Below are 21,762 nucleotides of genomic sequence, written 5' to 3'. Positions count from 1 at the left end.
AGAAAAGAAAAAAAAAAAAAGCTTAGCGTTTCGGGTGAATATCCCCGTGTCCCTGCATGCACACACACACACACACACACACACACACACACCACACACACACACACACACACAGCAGCGAGACTCTGGACTACCCTGTACCCCACCTCGATATCATTCGGCTCCGTCTCCTCCCCGATGTCACTATGAGATGCAAAACAAAGGCTAAAGGGGGCATGGTAAGTCAAGCTCCTGATTCTGCCCTGTCGGACATGTTAACATGGGCTCATTTAGATGCAGGATACAAGTGATTCTGTTTGTCTGTATGAGGATGTGCTGTGCTGTGTAAGCCTCAGGCTCAGATAAGTAGATTCATTGAAGGGTCAGTAACAGTAATGCCGTTTTATGGGACTCAGAATCAGATCACCACATTCTGAACTTCTCAATTGCTGCTAAAACTTTTCATTCTGTGAGCCAATTGCACTTGAACTTTATGTTTTAAAAAGGAAAAAGATTTTTATTTGTTGCCTCTGTGCCTGTATTTGTTAATGCTGTTGGTTACTGAGACATAGTTTAATGTTGTTGGTCCCTGAGTTAAGCTTGACACAGTGTTGTCTAAGGATTTATCTAAAAAAAGCACTGAGGCATAACAGAGAAAGGCATGACAGCACAAGATAATGTCTTGTGAGCGCTTTAGTCACTCACCCAAAAACAAATAGATGTCATTTTGACACAATCATGTACATTTTAAACACAGTGCAGATAACTTGTACCTTCCGTCGGACCCCTCTTTCTGATATCTATAGTAGCACTGGAGCATCAGAAGTGATTGCTGTAACAGAAACATTTAAGTGCATTAGCTTATCATGCTCCACTGTCAGGGTGGAAACTGGGTTAAAGTCCGTTGCGTATATTAAACCCTGGACTTAAGTCAAATTTACATTTTGTTAAAGATTACTCCTTTTATTGATGCATATAATGATATTCATGGACCATCTGCTGATTTGGCAAGCATGGATCAAACTCACAAAACAGCCTTGCTAACCTTTTAAGTACAAAATAGTCTGGCTTAACTCTGCTATCCCAGAAGTGTGTGTGTGTGTGTGTGTGTGTGTGTGTGTGTGTGTGTGTGTGTGTGTGTGTGTGTGTGTGTGTGTGTGTGTGTGTGTGTGAAAGTGTGAGAGATTGTATGGATATTGGATAATACTTAATTTAGATCCTTCATGCTGCTCATGCCATATTTTATTTTATCATGATCGCTTTTGGTAGCAGACCAGGGCTTGTGTTTAAACAACTGAGCAAATAATGTTTGCCTGACAATGAGCAAAGCAAAATCTTGGTACGAAGAATCTGATTAAACTCTTGATCACAGCGTATAGCTCTGAGTTTATATCTATTGCCATGGTGACACGGATTTCACAGTGCAGCATTGCACACTTCCACCTGGTTGTGGACGGCTATACGGGCCTTACCTCTTGAGTGTAATGAAACACTGCTTAAGGCTATTCTAGTTATTCTGATAACTAATTTAGTTCTGAACTATCTCCCAGTGTGTGTTTCACAGAAATAGGAATTCATCATTGGAAATCCTTACTGCATGAAATACTTATGTTCGACTCATTCCAAACAAAGCTTACGCAGATTGAGAATTCATATGCCAGAGGTAAATCCGAGTTAACACGGATTTATACTGGCATGAGTTAAAGGACTAGAGTTTGTAATCCAGGTGGCCAAGGGATTTTACCATACAGTGGCAAAAATCACTTAAAACTCCCCCAACATCCTAAGCCACTGAGCTCAGTAAGCAGACAGATTGTTCAGAATTGATGACAGCACAACTATATCAGTGCTGGACTCTGTGTGTGTGTGTGTGTGTGTGTGTGTGTGTGTGTGTGTGTGTGTGCATATGTGAACATGTTTGCTTCATATATATACACTCAATTAGTACTAAATGGGCTCTTTAGAATAAGACCTTGACAGATTGGTATTATTTTTGCTAGGGTAGGGGAGGTGTATTGGGAATACTACCTTCTATCTGCATAACCATCAGTAGCATGAATAAAAACACAGCATCCTCCATTTCAGTGACCTCTGACTGATTGGCAAAGGGATTAAAGTTGCCATAATATTCAAATAATCAATGTGTTAATAGTCTTTTACTTGATCAACCTATCCAATACATTAAAAATACCCAAAGAAATACAAAAGGTGTGTCTTTATATGTGCATGGGTTTTTGTGTGTGTGTGTGTGTGTGTGTGTGTGTGTGAACACGCACACCCTTGTGCACATGTGTGTGGAGGACAGAGGAGCAGAGATAGAGTGGAGTTGTTTAATGACAGGAACAGCTGACTCATTTAGAGAGAGCAGTGAAAGGTAATTAACCCTGGGAAAACTACAGCTGCCATGCGAGCTGTTCACTTCAGCGCAATCTGATTAGGAATCACTGCTCGAGTCCCTGACTCCTTTCAGACACTGTGTGTTCGAGGTAAACTTTTCCCTTTGCCCCGGAGAGCCCCAGAGCACTGGAGACCTGCCTTTTGTGACGGGGGATTAGCTGGAGCTGTTACTTCGTTTCTCCAAATTGCAGACCACCTGGTAGCATTCATGCAACCTCCTCCATGAAAGGGCCTCCTTGGGCAGGAACAATGAGCGGGATTACTCTGCTCATTGTTACACTGGGGCTGGAACTTCTTTTTCCCCAAACACCTGTCCCCAAATTAGACAGGTTTGAAAAACCATGTTCATGACAGAATTCAAAGATTCAAACTAACATGAGAGTGGTTAGGCAGACTGGAGACTTGCCAATAGATGGATTGTTTGCCACTCCATTTATTATGCTATTGATGTATAGCGTAGTCAAGAAGATACTAATTTTATTTGTCTCAATATTTTGGTGTTCTTAATTGGATTGAAATTCACAAATAAAATAGCATATCATCTATGCTCCTTTCATACGATAAGGGAACTAAAAGCACCAGAAATTTGGTCAAAAAACAGAAATTGGCTCTTTGATGTCAGAAGAAACGTTCTGGACTTGGTGCCTTTGTGTGGTCCGGCTCCAGATGAACTCAATTTAGAGGGAAGGCTTTGGGATGACTTTGGAAAGCGATTACAAGATTCATAAATCACCTCGGCAAAGGTGTCAGCATCTGACTCTTTTATGGGACTCTTGCTAACTCCGTCCAATAACAAGTTTCCCCTGTAGTTATGCCATCATAACAAATCATTGAAGCGATAGCGGCTAGCCAGGCTCCTAATTGTCTGTTAAGAATTCTGTGAGCTGTGTTCTTTTATTGAAGCATCTCCGTCTTGGAGAAGTGATAAGATGCCAATACGCTCCTCTATAAAAGTACTCATTGGCAAAAGGCACAAACACTTTGCTTGGCCGTCAGGGTAGCTGTGAGGCTGTTATATCTGAAATCGCAGTTGACTTCAAGATTTCTGACTGTGTCTTCATAATTCCGGAAACCTTGATCAGACGAAGGGATGCTCATAAATTGCCGGTAGAATAATTTTCTTTCAGATACAGTATTTTTTTTTTTAACTTCTTTTATTTGAAAGGGCATAACCATACACAGCACAAATAAAAGACTGATTTTTTTCTTTCCACTGAATTTGACATTATACTAAATCAACAAATCTTAATTTGTAAAGGGGAGTATAAGGGAGTGCTTTTATAAACACTGTTCAGTATCTTATGTCTGTTAATTCAATTGTAAAAACACAGCAAACTTTCCAGTGTAGTTAGGTGTTGTTTAACTGTCCATTTTACCATGATTAAACATTGTGAAAAAAAGATTTTATGCCAAGTTTTAAACATAAATTAAACATCCTAGACCTCTTTTGTCCCCTCCCCCTCCTAAAATATATCTCAGTCATTATTCTAATGTCCAGCTGGTATTTAGGCACAGGGCGTCTGATGGCTCCCTGGCCACCTCACAAAAAAGAAAAGTTGTTTATCTAAATACTCTCTAAACAGAAGTTGATTTCAATTTCTGAGCAGAGCTTAATTTACTCACCGCAAATGCATTTGCATCTCAATGAAAAATGGCAAAAGCAATTGCTGTATACACTTTTACCTGCTTTCCACAGAATGGATGTGAGCATGAGCCAGTTTCACCTTTTGCTTCATCTAGACTTTCTGTTTAGCTGCTTCTCTGCACACCTCAAACCTCCTATAGGGTAAATATAAATCATGATCCGTTCACTATATCCTAAGACATTCATTACAAGGAAATATGAAAGTAAAGGGTGCTATCTCCTTGCCGTTTGCTCTTTATTATACATAAACAGAAAACACTTAGCATGTAAAATTAATGTGAAAATTATTCCTGGGGTAAACTATAAACACAGAAGTTACCCTGCACATTTACCCTTTTTTCTCCTTCCCCTAGATCAGAGTGTAATTGCCAGTAATCAGGTCTGTTTGCTGCTGATAAAACCACTCTGAATGCGAGGAACCCTCTTTGTGTGATGACTCAATTATGCCAGAAGTGGCTCATCAAACCTGGCCCATCAGCTGCTTTAATAAATAAGGAGGAAAACTTGCTGCAGGCGCATTATAATTCCATTCATTCCATAATTAAATCCATTCCAGTTTTAACCCTTTACTCAGTGTGCTTCTGGAAGAGGAAACAAAAACAAGGGGGGGGGGGGTTGAGACACACCAGACAGTGACCTTGCACAGAGCACCCATCCGTTCCCTATAATTCAAAATGATACTGTTGAAGAAAGGTTGAGAGAAAAAGGCTTGTGGAGGAAAGGATGGGAATCAGTTAAGATGCGGCTCCTGTTTTTTATGTATGCATTGTTTCCACACACAGCCTTAGACAGTAATTATATTAAAAGAGTAATCTAATCATAACAGTTGGTCGGTTGAGTGTGCAGCACTGACATTTTGAAATCTTATTTTGTGTAATCTCGTTTGCCAATTGCTAATATCATCTCGCCTGTACCCGACTATCTAAAGGAAATGTAAATAATGTAATTAATTTTATGGTCTCCAGAATCTTACTTTGCTACTCTGGCTTGCTTTATTGGTTTCAAGATGAGGTATCAGCACAGTACCACTGAGTTTTTTTTTTTTACTCCATCCCAATAATGTCTGTGTTAATTACAAGAGAGCGTCCCAAGTGCGCGGATAAGCTGGGAACAAGGGGACACAAAGACTCAAGGTCAGTGATGAATATCCATAGCAGCTGCACAGTATTAATAAGGCAGTATATGAAAATAATAATAATAATAGCATCACTTACAAATAAATGTGAGAGTGTGGTTAGAGTAATGACAGGAGCGCTGGGGTGTTTTACAGATATTTCCTCTCCACTATTTCAGCTTGGATCCAGCCTTTCTGATAATGGTGCTAGGCAATGGTTATTCATGATTGCTAGACTGGGAAGGTCTCTCTTTTTCTCTACCCCCAGTCGCAGCCTATTCTCTCCTCTGTGGTGGGAATGCTAGCAGATGGGGTTAGGGGGGAATGGGCTGGGCTCAAGGACAGCAAGCAGCCAGATTAACACAGAAAATCTCACAGACCCTCAGCATCAGGCTGCCTCTTTTCCCCCTGAGAAATCTGCCCTAGACGCAGAGAAACAGTCCTATGAGAAGCATTATTTGTGTTGGAGTTGGGGTGTGTGTATGAGGAGGGGGGGTGCATGAATATGATTCAGCAGATGACGAACCAGCTCAAATAGTAGAGTTTTTTTTCATATGCTAATGAAATTGAGTGAATAACCCTCCCTTACTCGCCCTCTCTTCTCTCCCCCCCCCCCCCAGTTTTGTTTTTCTGGGGAAGCACTCAGTGAGCTATAATTAAGAAGATGTTGTTTTTTTTCAAAGTTAACAGACATAAATAATTCCATAATAAGATCTGTGAAGTGAAGAGGCTTAATGTACTCATTGTGTTCTTCCTTGTTTTCCCTCTTGGATGTTTTGTATTAATTAGAAGTAAGCAATTTGATCTGTCAAGCAATCAATTTGCATCGTGTTCCTTATTTCTTGAAGGTATTAATATGCTTTTTCCACCTTTTTTTCCTGACACCATGTACCCATTCACGTCTCTTGGTTTAGAGACATTTCATTGATTTTAAAATACGCTACAAAAGCTAAATAAATTGCAGATTTGTATATATGCATCTGGTGTTTTTTCCTTCCTGTTATAGATAATGAATTACATGATCACCTCCTGAGAGATAACAAGTGGGAAAGCATTAACCAGGGTGGACAGTGCGGATCTGGCATCTTATCCTACACAGAGCTCGGAGAACTACAATCAAAGGTAAATAATCGGACAACTACAGAGCTTGAATAGTACAAACTAACAAAAATAACTTTTGTCAGGGACAAAAGGTCTCTAAATGATTGCATAACAGTGTTTTGGATAAGTAGCATGCTAAGTGTTGGAGTGTCACTGCTCTTTTGACCCCTTTGATCACAAACGGAGATTTTTTTTTTTTTTTATGCAGAGCTGTGGGTGGCTGCCAGATAATATACTCTTTTTAAAGTATTACTGAGTATTCTAAAGTGATGGTTGATAGTCAGGTTGTCTCGGCTGGATTTGTACCTGATAAAAAACGTACTTTGAAACCATACCAGAAAGTTTAGAGAGACCTGCTACAAGGTCTTAAGGTTTAAAAAAAGGACCATCCCAGTGTTTTAATAGTACACAATAGGAGCACTGGTATCATCTACACTGCCTAGAGGGAAAGAGAATACAGCAAACATACCGTTAAGATCAAATAAAAGACTAGATATAAGACCCTGTGCTTTGGGAAATGCTTCGCAGTGATGTCTAAGGAACATGTTGCGTAGTAAACCATGCTTAAATACTGCTATCAATCTTAAAGTTGTACTTGGGGGCCTTATTACTGTATGATGACAATTCGGAGAAGTAAACAATCCCAGTTGTTACAACAAGTTTCGTGAATAAATGGCAACTACTCAAAATGTAATAGAACATGCCAAGAGAGCTAAGAAAACAACATTTAGATAAACACGCATTGCTTTTACACATCATTTTAAGGGAAGAAAATGAAAAACGGAGCAAAATCAATGGCAAACACTCGAAGTTTAACACTAAAAAGAAAAAAAAAGCATTGTACTGTAATAACATGGTTATTCAGTCAGTTATCAGTTGTTACACTGGAATACGATTTTTAAGTAAATGTATTTTTATAGTAAATATGTACCCCATATTTAGTATTTTTAGCAGGTATATAAATATTTTATAAATCACATTATCAGGAAGTTGTATGCAGAGTTTAGGGTGTTTTAAGTGTTTATAAAGTACTGTTATACTGTACTGTTGTGTATAATTGCAAACAATTATAACTTCTCTCATAAAAACACTTTACATTATTACAACTGAATATTGTCACTTCTTTTCTGTTTATAAACCAGCTTCCACTCGTGGGTTCCCACAGGAGGCATTATAGTTGTTGACAAATACATTGAGAAACACTTATCAGCTTACAACTACATTATAATGTGTTATAAGCCATGTATTAAATGTGTGCACAGTACACTGCTGATAAAGCCTAAATACGGGGGGTTGAACTGAAGCTTTATCATTCAACTTTCACATGATCAGGACTAATTTCATTAACCTGCACAATATAGCACTCGGTAAAAAAATAAATAATATATTGAGCAAAGGAAAGATCATAATAATGAAAATGTAAATGATATAAAGTCCTCAGCCAGATTGTGTAGGGAAGGTCAAATAAAACCCATCATTTGAGCCTGAATATTTGTTCTGCTTTTGTAAACACTCAGCGTCATGTTTGTCCATGTTGTTGCCATGCCAGGACTACCTCTTAGTTCACCAGAGCATCTACGGAGGCCTTCCTTGTTCTCTTGTTACTTGTCACTTCTAGTTATGTGAATTAGATATACAGTAGCCTCTACTTTGTCAAAATCTGATAGTAGGTTTCATAATTATGTCAGAAAGTCACACGTGAAGCAGTGCAAATGAAAGAAAGGGTGCAATTTGCTTGTCAGACTTATATAATATATGAAACTGGATACGCAGCTTGCGGTAAAAAATATGTTGCGCTATAGTCAGACGTATATTACAGCGTAATTATGTTTCATTAATTGGACAGGCATAGGACTGACTATAAACTCAGGTTTTAGAATGCTCATCAAAAGGTTCTTCCTGTAGCATTAGGGTTTATTTTTATTAAATTACTCATTCATTCATTAAAAAATAAAATAAAATAAAACAATGTGTTAGTTTTTATACATTTACACAAGAAGGGCATTCTAAAATGTCAAAGAAAAATAACACCCTGGCAATACATGTGTGTGAGTCAGTGGAGATATTTCGGTACACTGATAACATCATTTGAACTTTGATTATTGTCCATGTTACAATCTCAGGTTGCAGGATGTAAGAGCAACATTGTGCCTTCGAAACAACAAATCTATACAAAAATGTTGAAGCATGTCTGTGGAAAAGTGTTACAAACTAATGAGGTACCTTCGTTTTTACAGAATGTAATCTATAGTGTTTGGGAGTTGTTTGTCTCAATAGGCTGTAGTAATCAAAAGTAATGAACCTATTATGAGCAGGACCTCTGAGGGCCCGGCGTGGCATTAAGAGTGTGGCACATAAAAGGTTTATTAAAGGAAATTAAGGTCCATCACTGCCACACCTGCTCCCCTATTATAAATGTATGACAGGTCAGTGCCTTCAATCACAACAGCAAACGAGAGAGAGGAGTCATGTTTCCCATTACCAGGGAAAAGTAACAGCATATCCTATGACTCACAGATTTCACTGGCCTGTGACCACTATAAGCCACCATCAGCCTGGAATAATTATGTTTAATAGGTTTTATTTGGGACCCACAAGCAACAGCCAGCGAGAGTGGATGGATTTTAGCAACTATTTTTGTCTAAACACACACAGTGAGGTGCTGTCTGTACTTTAGTGTCATTATTTAGTGTCATTACATTTTAACTCACCTTTGAAACTTTTTTCCCCTAACATTATACTTTGTGTTTGCATAATGATGATGTTTTAGGAGCTCTTTGGGATGTTGTTGTACACACAAATTGATTTTAATGCTCACTGGCTGACAAAAAACACCCAATAATCTGTAACATGTTAAAAGTCTTTTTCAATTTCTAATACAAAAACAGAACAAAAACAATAAATTAAATACATTAAAATGTGTTTGTTTAGTGGCTCATCTGGGCTTTGCATTATGTATTTTTTTTTTACAGATGGATTCTGAAGGTGAGGAGCAAACCGTGAACACATGTAACAGTAGCACAGGTGAGTGCAGCTTTCAGTTTTAGTTTGCTTTTAACTAAAAACACACACACACACACACACACAACACACACACACACACACACACACACACACACACAACACACACACACACACACACACACACACACACACACAACACACACACACACACACACACACACACACACACGCCACTTACCGCCATGGGTTAGGGGTATCGGTTCAACAATCCAACTTTATAACTGTCAATTTTATATATATATCTTACCGGTCTGAAGAGCACTGCACTGCCATTTCATTATTCAGAGGGGAATAACTTCATTAAATTGGAACACTGGCTCAAATTAGTTAAGGAGTGTGTATATATTGTGTGATTGAAAAAAACTCTAGACTGGATATGTCAATATGAAAGTGTTCAGGGCCTCTGAGGCCCGCCTGCTCACGCTGGAGCTATTACTACATCTGGGGAAATTCATGAAAAGTGTTATTATTGGTTGTGCTTCATGGGAGTAGGGGTTGGACTTGAATGAGATTCACGCAGGCCCCAGGGAAAATTGATTTACCCTTTTAGATCATGTTGTCAACGTTGTCAAAGGATGAACTACCGTTGGTCTCCCAGAGAATGAGCAGACTGAAAAGCTTTTCAGATCAATGACGAGACCACTTCTCCATCCTTGTGCTGATTACACCCAATGGCATTGTAAAAGAGAATAAAATCTATGGCTAAAGGCTGCATAAAGCAGTATTAACCCAGGTGGTATCATCCCTAAATCATTATCTACAAAACAAATATTTACAGAACATTGTAAAAAATTTCATTAGCAATCGCCCAAAAGTAGTGAGTCGGTTGATCCTTTGATGAAGAATAAATCGACAGATGCTGTGCTACCGTAGTGGAAATGTAAACATGACGTTTTATCTGTTCTGTTTTGGCCTTTATTTCACAGGGCTGGCCGACTGCACCTCTGAGATTCACAGGTGAAATTTTATTATTATTTGAATTTGCTCATCTTTTTTATTTTCATGCTAAAAAAGGAGATATATATATATATATATATATATATTTATAAAAATAATAGACAATATTGTCTTTCTTTCCAAAACATTGATGTGATTCATTGAGAGGGGTTTTTAACTTCACAAAAGAAAGTCTCAAATTTTATTAGGTGGACCTTTGAAATGAGCCAACTAAGGCCTCTGTTGACCCTGCTGTGCCTTTTGTCCGTTCCCCTCTTCCCTCCAGCCCATATGGGTCCATGGCAAGGAAGAGGAGTGCTCAGGAAGGGGTGCAGGGCGCCCCCGTCAACAAGAGAAAGTCCCTACTGATGAAGCCCCGCCACTACAGCCCCAGCGAGGCATGTGAAGAGGAGAGCGAGGACCTGGCACCGCCACAGGACAAAGAAGAGCTGAGGAACATTGACACTCCAGCAGGTAAACAGATGTCCTGTTGTTTTGTCTGTTTTGATGAACAATTGACGCTGAATTTTAAAATCCCATCTGTTGCATTCATATTTCCCTCCCTCTGCCATCAGCCAGCAGCCGCAGTCATTGTGCAGTGGAAGTGAAAGACTACACTGCTGGGTCCACATTAGTTGTGTCTCACGTCCACAAATTGAAGTTTTGACAGCTGATCTGCCATGATATTTTTGGCGTGGCTTTACCCTCTTCTGATGAGGCCAGATTTCAGACCCCTCATCTGTCCCTTTTTCAATAGCCAGTCCAAAACCCATTGAATCTATAGAATGAAACACTGAATGGGGGAGTGCACCAGTTCACTTTGATTTAAATTAAACTTCCTCCATTCTTTAATCTGAATTAACATGGAAGTTGCCTTTTGTGAGAAACAAATGAGGCGTCAACATTACTTGGCGTTCGTTCTAATGTTTTACGTTTTCTATTTTAACTGAACCACAAAATAATTTTATCAACAACAGTTCAAAATTGTGTACTTTCACGCAAAAATGTTTTCTTTTTCCCCTAATGAATTGAATTTTGTGCATTTTGGCAACAATGCTCGTGGTGTACATGTGCATTCTTGTCCACTATAATCTGCACTGATTTGGTATATTTTTAACGATGTAACTAAGCAACAAACGTAATTGTCCCTTTCAAAAGCTTTTGTTAGGCCCTCTAACACAGTCTAATACATAATTAGGCATAATGTCTACAGCTCATTATAGTACACATGTGTGTAGTTAAATGGACCAGGAGAGTAGCTCACTGAATTGTGTGGATTCATTGGAAATGAAATGTATTTGTTTCCGTATTACATTTCAATTATCTAAAAAATTCACTGTTCATCATCAGTTTTTCCTTTTGTTGTATATTTGTGATATTTTTTCTTTGTATCATCTAATGTTGATGGACTGCTGTATATTGTCCTTATTTGAACCTGATATTCAGCGGACAAGCTTTTAAAATAAAACAAAATACTGCAAGAATAACAAAGAAAAGTCTGAAGAGTGTCAAATGAACACAGGTATTGATTCAGAACATATTTAGCTGTTATTGTCAGATTTGGGGGCTATTTTGTGTAGAAAAACAAAAATTGGAAAAGTAGACTGGATGCAGTAAGAATATTTGCTGTGGGAAGCTGTTCATATCTGCATTGTAACAAAAAGGGAGAAAAATAAGCCTCTCGTTTGGTCGAGCCACACTGCGTTCAACTCCAGCCAACTGCAGCCCTGCTGCAGAGTGCTGGTAATGGCTATTCTGGAGTACAAACTGTTCACCTGTTCCAACACACAAACCACCGGAGGGATCCAAGTTTTTTTCCTCCATCTCTTTCCTTTTTTCACCGCACTTCTGTGTCTCTGTGTTTGTATGTATGTGTGTGTGTGTGTATACGCCTGTGTGCTTGTCTGACTGTATGCGGCTGTGTCGGGCCGTGGAGTCCATCTGGATGAAAAACAAAACCCTTGTTGCTCGCCTCATACATGTAAATATGTGTAACTGGTTTTAATTTGTCTTTCAACAGGGTTTGTTTTTAGACTCCTCTTTTCAAATATTTCTTTACAGCAGGGAACTGATAGTAACACACTGTCATGTTGCAAAATGCGTATGAAAGCAGACATGCCAAGTTCCACAAAATCATATATTTACAAAAACAGTTGTCTTTTTATTAGTGCCACATATTTTATGTTAAAGCTCTTTTGGTCAGAGATTAAGTTTTTGTGCTGCACCCATTAATCATAATGCCTGTATCTGTATCATCCTCAACAGTGTGTGATCTGATTCTACAATCTCTATCAATCTATCTATCTATCTATCTATCTATCTATCTATCTATCTATCTATCTATCTATCTCAACCTATTGAATATCTGATGTCTAGCCACTTAAGAGGATAATGGGCCCACAGCCTACTGAAAGTAAAAACCCTCACATTCCAAAGAGCCTAAATCAAGCATAAGTTTGAATGGTTTTGAAGGATCAAGAGAGATTTTGTCAAATCAATCCAGATGATAGCTTCCCATTGTTAATCACTGACCCTGACTTAATATAATCAGTAGTGTTAATATTGTGTTATTTCAAATGCACTTAGGATAACCTTAACCCTATTTGTCTGTTTCACTGATCAGACTTTCAGGGCATGATGCTTCTTGCAATCTTGTGGCTTTTTGTACATGTGACCAGGATTTCTGGACTTATGCTAAAAGATAGACGGCAAAAGGTCAATGCAAATTAAATCATTCAGAGCACTCAGCAAAATAAGCCAGAGAAAAGAGATTATATGAAATTAGTGCAAAATCTGAGAAGAAATGCATATATATTTATTAATCTGCAATAGTGGTGCCACATTTATCATATAAATATGGTATCTTATCCCACCCATAAGGGTTTAAAAACTCATTAATCCAGGAAGTTAATGAGTTATCTTCCAAAATAAATACATGACATTAGAAAAGCTCTTCTAACTCTCTAATTTGATAACACATTCAATTAAATTATCTTCCCATCTTTTCCTGCAGCATCTTGCAATGTAATGGTCTATTATGAAAATAATAGGCTATGTGCTTAATCAATTAACTGAGCAAGACCCACATAACTATTTACTTTAGAAGAATTTATAAAAGAACAAAAACCTCTTTCAAACATTAAAAATGTCTCTTCAAGCTGCAATAACTATTTTCTTATAAGAAACTGCAGATAAAGAGCAAAATATACACATTCTTATGAAAATGTACACTTGTCTTTTTTATGTTCACGTAAGTCACTCATTTCTTCTTCTTTTTAACCTTTATTGCCCATATTAAACATTGCGGGTAATTAGCGTCACAAATACACTCTTAAGGAGAGGTCAAAGCAACAAAAAATAAATAATAATAAAAGGGCCACCTTGTGGTTGAACTTCATTCAGCACCTATGTTAACTATGTTTAAATTATTATTCTAAATCAAGGCCTAGAATGACAGGGGTCCATCTTCTCCCAAACCCTTTTTTTCGTGACCAAATTATTGTCCGTTTTTTTTCTTCTCCTAAACTATGTTCCGCCACACAGACAGAAGCGGCTAACCGAGATCTCTCTCTTTTATCTGCATGTTTGTGGTTGCCTCCATCTGTGTTTTCAGGAATCCTCTTCGCTTCCCCTGTTCACATCTCCAGAAACAACAATTTTTGAATCGGTTTTCCGTGCAGATGACAACACGTTGCTGCATAGTTTACACTTAAAAATACACATAATTAATTAAAAGCTGATGTTTACTGTCCACCGCACAGTAAATCCCTCCATAATGTGTTTATAAATCTATATTGGGTTGTTGCTCCGATCGGAGATGCAGGAAGAAGAAGAAAAAAATTGTGTTTCTCATCACCAGGTTTCATGTTCAACTAGCAGACAGAAGGGTCATATATGTTATCTTAAATATACTTGAGGAATTGCTTAGAAATCTTGCAACCTTATGATTATAATTTCTATTGCAGCATGTGTTCTTCTAAATCCTCTTGGTTATAAAAACATGTTTTTCTCAAGATATAATATGTAGAAAAGTAAAGCAAAATCTTAAACCTTTAACAGGATTTGGAGAAGATTATCGAGAACAAACAATCAGTTTGGTCTGTTAAGTCTCCAAAACACATAAAATAATACGTGTTTTTGTTTTTGTTTTAGATGGGAACTTAAGTACAATCAATGGAGTTAGCTACAACAATGGCTACCATGATGCAACACCAAAGTCCAGTGATTCTCTTGGATGGTCAGAAGTTACATCTAATGGCTCTCTACAATGTGAGCTGGACACATCTGAACCTCTGATGGATGAAGATGATGAAGAGCTCCTTAATAATGAAAGAGATGTCCAAAGTCAAGACAGAATGAGCGGTACATCATCGCCACAGAGTCCATACAAAGACATGAGAGAGGCGGAATGGGAGCCTCTGTCTCTGCCTGCCAAGGTGAACGGCTCCAACTGCAGCTCCTCCAGAGCCTCGGAAGACCTTTCAGGCAGAAACGGTCACATGAAAGAAGAACCTCACTTAGAATTAGGTGGTCCGATGGGCAGGGCGAGTATTTTTCAGGGTGAGGCTCTAAGATACAGGCTGCTCCCTACAGAAGACAGTGAGGGGGAGGCGGAAGTGGAGAGGCCACCTCAGCTGGACGCCTGGGCTCTGGGCCTCCATGAAAGAGGCCTGGAAATGGGCCGAGGGAGGGTGAACTTCAGCCTTTTGGAGCAGGCCATAGCTCTGCAGACAGAGCAAAGGCAGGTCCTGCACCATGCCTACAGGGAAATGGACCGGTTCCTCATGGAGCAGATGACCAATGAGAGAAGGCACCATAGGATGATAGACATGGACAGCAGACTCAACTATCATGGAGGAAAAGGTAACAATATGGAGGGAAAGATGTAATATGATGCTTAAGTCTTAAGAATCAAAAGTTATCATTATGGGAGAACGATCGGTTTTCATGAATGTACCTTTATCCAGCGTAAATCAGATAGACCACTTGTGATTTGGATTATTGGGCGCTCAAAAACAAAACATTAAGAGGAATAAAAGAAGTATATGAGGGGGGGCGACCAGAGGGAGGAAATCCTCTTAAGTACTAAAAACATTTTGGCAACAAGTGAAGTAATAAATAAAACAGACTAAAATAAAGAAGACCAACATTTTCTGATGGAATTGCTACTACTCAGCATATTAGATTTTGATAGGAATCAACTGGATATTTAACCATGACCATAAGTCGTAAATCCTCCTAAAGTACCTCTCATGTTTTCCTCTGATTCTTCAAATGACTGCAGCTAAACGTGTAATCCTAGATGTAATCTTTCGATGGATGGGCATTAAGAAGTGAATGTTGAACTGCAGCCTTAACTAAAATGACAGATTAATACATGCATTCTGTGAAAAAAGTATCTAGCTTTGCATGATATTTTAAGCTGTTGACCTGTGTATACGGTGCATAATATGTATACTTCATGTAATTTTACATTTCTTATAAGACAGAAGTTTTTTGGTATGTTAAGGCAGTTAGGCAGTACAGTGGTTCTACTATATTAGTTTATTGTGAAATCTTGTTTTACTGTGTCTGCAGATTCTCCACGTACAGATAAAAAGGACATAAAGTGTCCAACCCCTGGCTGCGATGGCACTGGTCATGTCACCGGCCTGTACCCACACCACAGGAGCTTGTCTGGGTGTCCTCATAAAGTCAGAGTTCCTCCAGAGAGTAAGTCACACAAACTGTTCTGTGTACACATACTGTATAATGCATGATTTAAATAAAAACTGCCAGTTGTGGGATTTATAATCACTCGCAGTAATTGAAATCCTCTTAGCACAGACCCAAAGACAAGAAAGACCTGCTTATACATTTAGTTTAATTCAAAGATGTGCATGAAACTTTTCAAATAAATTTAAAGGATTCTTTCTCTCTCTCTTTCTCTCTCTCTCTCTCTCTCTCTGTGAATACTGAATCCCCCCCCCCCCCCCATTGGCGATTGTTAAGTCATTTCACTATAACTCAACAAACATTCAACATTAAACACTAATGTTACAAAAGGAACAGAAAAAGTAATTAACTTTTTCAAAAAAGCGCATGCTCTTAGACTGGAGGCAGTATTTGCAAATCAAAGGGCTAGCTAACGCAGCATTCAAAAATAAATAGACAACTCCAACAAACTAATTGGAGAATATGTACAGAAAAGAAGTTTCTGAGGATACAGAGCAGACCTTTAACAACGCGGTTGTTTTGAAGAATATAATCAGCTGTCTTGGTACGCTCCTCTTTGCACTAAGCTATTTACATTTAAGGCACATTACAGCATTCCTCACAATGAAAAAAGCCTTTTGCTTTTTTCTCGTTTCTGTCTCTGAAGGATCTTTGCTCTATAGGCACCAATGTACCAACCAGTTACATAAATCATCATTTAATGTATGAAAAATGTATTCGCTTTATTTCCAAAATATGTACATAGATGTATTCAGCATCTTATAATCTTTCAGCTTGATTGTGTCTTACATGTTGAATTATTTTAGACTTTTTTCTGAGCTTATCTTTTCTCTCTGTCCACATCCCCTCAGTCCTGGCCATGCATGAGAACGTCCTCAAGTGCCCTACACCCGGGTGCACAGGAAGAGGCCATGTCAACAGCAACCGCAGCACCCACCGGAGGTACGTCCACAGGAGAAAGCCATTAGAAATCTGCACCCTTTTCATAGATGACTTACAGTATTAGGCTAATGTGTTTGATTTCCTCCCCAACCAGTCTCTCAGGCTGCCCCATCGCTGCTGCAGTGAAAGTCTCCAAACCTCAGGACGAGAGCCTGAAATGCAGACAAACACCTGACCGCTCACCAAGGTACAGTGCACAGCCAGATATCACTGGAAGATCTTCATTGTGGTCACATGTGCAGGAAAATAATTACAACAAGCATACAGAAATCATATTCAGCTCTGGACTGAAGTTGTAAAAGCATAACTGAGGTTATGCAAAAAAGTGATAAACTTTATTATTGTTAAGGAGAGTGGGGTATTTTTATTCACTGATCCCAGCAGAACGCAGTCTATTTCAAGCTTTCCAAGCAGGCATAAGCAATGGTTGCTGGTCCTCTCTATTAAAGATGATAAAAGAGCAGAACTCTTTGTTCCCTGTGGATATATCATGGGCAGGATGCCCACTTCTAGTATATTAATTAGTCTGGCAACCTGGCTGTGGATCTACAATACACATCAGATTCCAGACTATGTGTACTAAAGCACTGGCATCCCTGATACTTAACTGCTAAATACAGTATGAGCTTGTTGGGCACTTGTTATTTCAAGTGGTTTGCACGATAAAATTAACATTTCTTTTCAATTTGTGTCCTTGTAGGGCCATCGGCTTGATAAAGAAGTTCGAGATGAACCAGCTGAACTACCGGCTCTCCCATCCAGTAGCAGCCCTGCAAACTAGCTTCACAAAAGACATGGACAAGTACAGCAGAATCCGCTTTGATTATGCCAGCTTTGATGCACAGGTCTTCGGCAAACAGCCTCTTATGGGGACCAACCAGGACCAGGAAATGTCACATTTCCCTGATTGTAAGTTTCACAAATTTTATTTGTTGGGATTTTTTGTTTGTTAACATTAGTATTTTTCTGTTCAGCCACAAAATTAATATTAGTTCACAACAATCACAGATCTACTTGCACACATTTTGAGGATTGCATCCATCATTATTTATCAATAGTTGTTGTATAAATTTTTTGTTATCTTGTTAACTTGTTTTAAATGTATTATCAAGTTTTAAGTTTGGGTATTAGCACTTGGAGTCTCAGTAACTATATATTTTTCGGTAATTATTATTTCTTTAGCACCTCAGCAGTATCCTGGCTTCCTTGGTGCTCCAGGTGGCCGCTTGCCCACCTCTGGTCATCACAGCCCGCCGAGTCAATTCAGAAAAGAAGACGGTCTCCAAGCCGCAGCAGCAACAGCCGCCATCCTCAACCTCTCCACTCGCTACCGGAAGAACATGGAGGCTGTCGCCGGCCGGCCCTTGGCAACCTCCACAAAGGTAATCAAATTAGACCACTTGGAAAGGTATTTAATGTGGTCATTTTAAAGGAACTCTGATTTGTGTATAAAAAGGAAAGACATCAAAAGACAAAATTTGGCAAAGGGAGCTTGGCGCTCTGGTGGCAAAAAAAAAAAAAGAACAAGGAGGTTTTCACTCCATAAAGCTTTAATGTACACAAATGAAAATGTGTAATCACATCAAAAAGAAGAAATACAATCAGCATTCTTTCCCACTTACAACCACTCGTCTATTTTTTTAATAAAACATGTGGTACTGTATTTTGTTTCGACATCAGCTGGCATGTAAAAACCCTGAACTGTTGTCTGAAACTGCATCTTGCCCACTGCAGATGGCAGAGGATATTTTGCTTAGTTATATGATCCAGGATAGGCTGTGTGTCTACACCAGATAGTATTTAAAAGCACTTCATGGATTAAGCCAATCAGCTAAAGGAGTTAACATCTGAAAAGTTTAATTCACACAAAATCCGAACTCTTCTTGGATATGTGGGCAGATCCAAAATCTCTTCTGCTGTCATTATCTCCATTGTGTTTGGCTTTTTCCAAACTTCATGATTAATATTGATCACATTCTGTTAGTTACATACGTGCACACTGTACTGTGGATGATTCAAGGTTTCCACACCTACACAGCACAGATCCTTGTCTCCCAGCTTGTCGAGCTGAGAAGGTGGCCCTGTACCAGGTACCAACCCACTGAATGAATAAAACAGTGTTAGCAAGTTAATCATCCGTTCTCATTTACAGCATAGTTGTCTTAGAGAGACGTACAAAAAGAATGAACAGCTTTCAAGTCTGAAAAAAAAAAATCAGGCCATATTTAGAGTGTTATATGTCGTCGGATGCTTTAACTTATCTGCATATGTATATTACGTGTTGAGATATCGCACACAAAAAGCACAACAGCTGGCCTTTAAAGCGTGAATACAAGCTAATTTTACTTATTTAAAAATGTGAAACGCTCAAATGCCATCATTAATTAATCAATCATTGCAAGAAAAGAGATGTAGTTATTAGTTGCAGCTAAAAAACAACATTAAAATCTTAATAAATCAAAAAAAGTCTTTTGTTTTACACTGGTGTTATTTTGCTAGGTACACATCATCATCAAATGGATGGATAATTAAAGTGGACAGCCACATCCAATGTTCATGTAAATCATCCCCTTTAATTAATTTGAAAAGCTCCCTTTTGTTCCAAAAAAAAATAATGATGTATAGGGTTTAATGAAACATATGCGTTGAATAATTGGTTTCGTTTATAGAAAAAGGATTTTAGCATTTAATGAGGTAAAACTTTTAATACCATAAAACAGCCAAAAGTCATCATGCTATTGCGTTTCAGCACAAAAACGACAAACACATCTGTCAGCGGGGAAACTTATGCCACATTAAGCTTTTTAATTTTTGCTATAATAATGATGACCTAAAACCAGCAACCCCCCAGCTGCCATCAGGGTTGTGTGTCCTAGAAAACAGATGACACAGCTGTCACTGAAAAACTACACACCAGTGATTATTTTTTTTGTGTTCAGCAGAATTAACGCTGGCTTAGTTTGGTACTTTGTCTGGTGTGAGATAACCACTGCATGTATTATTTAAATATGTTTGTTTGCTCTGCGTTTCAAATCATTTTTCATGTTTACAGAGAAATGTTGTTGTCAAGTTTACCATATCGCTGCTGTCATATTATTAAGACATTGTACTGTTTTATTTACATTCCCTTTTAGTGTAATTAGAAAATAGGTTCTATTTTTAGCCTCTGATTCATTTGTTCTCATATGTTGGCACACATTGCAATGATATGTGAGGCACACTTTTATTTATTGTACCCTTTCCTTGTTATTACATGTATTAATAGATTAAATGTTGAGGATTAAACTTCTCTGCCTTTAGGACATGCTCATAGAAGTGGATGAAAATGGCACCCTGGACTTGAGTATGAAGAAGTGCAAGGAAAATGTAAAAGCCTCAACAAAAACACCTTTGGAAGACCCACTGTCCCCTTCGGAGTCTGCTGTGGTCAAAGGAGGGAGCGTGCTTGTCAGCCCCACCTTCTACCAGCCGCTGTGTGACAGAGACAGCTGGGAGAGCCCCATCCCTGTCAACTTCAGCAAAGCACACGTTTTACAGGACGCAGAGGTAGAAAAACACAACCACTGACACTTTGGTTGTAATCTAAAAATGTAAGATATGCATTAAGTGCATGAGAAATGTGAATGGTGAAGGATGAGAGTTATCATGTCACCAAATAACAGTACAAATGAAACAATGAGATTGAGCAGCACTGAAAGTAAAAGACTAAGAGACACACAGTGGAGAATAAGCAACAGTTTATAAATACTAAGGACACGAGTTGGAGTCCCCCGACACACTCTAAAGTTCTCTAAAATGTTTAAATCATTTGTTTTTCTTCTATTTATTCAGTTACATATATTTTTCTGCAAGTTTCCTCTGAAGTAAACACAACTAACTAAAATAACTTTCTCAAAACTCTCTCTGTATTATCCCTATATTGTTACCTGATTCCATAGTTCTTTCTAGGAAATTTACTATGGATTTTATTTTTGAAATTTACTGTTTACTTTTGCCATTTCCTTTCCAAACATGAAGGTTCTAAATTCTGTTTCAAAACCCTCTCTTGGCCTGGCTTTGTTTAATGATTTAGTTGACCTAAACATTCTCAAATGTAGTCTACAAAAAATGTCAAAGTAGTTTTGTATAAAATACTTAAGTCAAATTTTGTCTACAAATACTTGAAACCTCCTAAAACATTTCATAAGTGTAAAATATACATTCTTTCCAGGTTGCCAAATTCCCCAAATTTGGTATTTTCTGGCATTTTCTAACACACAGAAGCAGCATCTTCTCCAGTCTGAGATTTAAATCTATAAAATGTATTACATATTTTCACACTAAGGACTGGTCTCTAATCTGCTGTCCAAATATCACTGTACTTGAATGAATGTTAATCTTGGTTTTAAAGGTTTTACTTTCCTTCATTTCACATGTGATACACACTCATTCATAGTTATAAGGAGTAACCACATTTGACCTGCTTTTAAAAAAATATACACAGAATCTAGTGACTGCACAATCTTGTCTGGAGAAAAAAACAGAAATCCATACATCATGGCTATACCTCAAACACAATGCGGATTAAGCATGCCTTTAAATGGATGGATGGTTTACTACAGTATAAGTATCCTTAAGCATAATCACACTCTAACCCCTAGGGCTTGTGTATTAAGAGTATTACACTTTCCACTAATTATTCACTTTTAGGGCATTGCAGATCAGGTCAGGTTTGATTATTTCAGACAGTAATGGCCACGTTTTCTACTTTTTCTGTCTCACCAGGAGGATTACGATCAGGTCTCCTTGGAGGACCAACACTACCAAGGAGACGGCAGCATGATGAGCCCTAAAGCCAAGTTGCTATTACGAGATGCGAAGAAAGAGCTTTTGAGGTGCGTTGCGTTAAAGAATGAAACATCTTGAAGCA

The 21,762-nt window shown here is 38.3% G+C and overlaps 1 protein-coding gene across 1 annotated transcript in view; it reads left to right on the top strand.

Moving 5' to 3' along the window:
* Positions 1-21,762, top strand: part of st18 (ST18 C2H2C-type zinc finger transcription factor) — a 40,306-nt gene that overhangs the window by 12,961 nt on the left and 5,583 nt on the right. The window contains 12 exon segments of the mRNA XM_032530530.1: positions 6,142-6,257; positions 9,209-9,260; positions 10,187-10,217; positions 10,483-10,670; positions 14,349-15,059; positions 15,774-15,908; positions 16,763-16,853; positions 16,948-17,040; positions 17,554-17,762; positions 18,036-18,235; positions 20,154-20,399; positions 21,618-21,727. Of these exon segments, the coding sequence (XP_032386421.1) occupies positions 6,142-6,257; positions 9,209-9,260; positions 10,187-10,217; positions 10,483-10,670; positions 14,349-15,059; positions 15,774-15,908; positions 16,763-16,853; positions 16,948-17,040; positions 17,554-17,762; positions 18,036-18,235; positions 20,154-20,399; positions 21,618-21,727 (2,182 nt within the window).

This window comes from Etheostoma spectabile, chromosome 12 (assembly GCF_008692095.1).
Source record: "Etheostoma spectabile isolate EspeVRDwgs_2016 chromosome 12, UIUC_Espe_1.0, whole genome shotgun sequence".
NCBI classification, from domain to species: domain Eukaryota; kingdom Metazoa; phylum Chordata; class Actinopteri; order Perciformes; family Percidae; genus Etheostoma; species Etheostoma spectabile.
The sequence above is the reverse complement of the archived record's forward strand: the minus strand, read 5'-3'. Positions and strand labels throughout refer to the sequence as shown.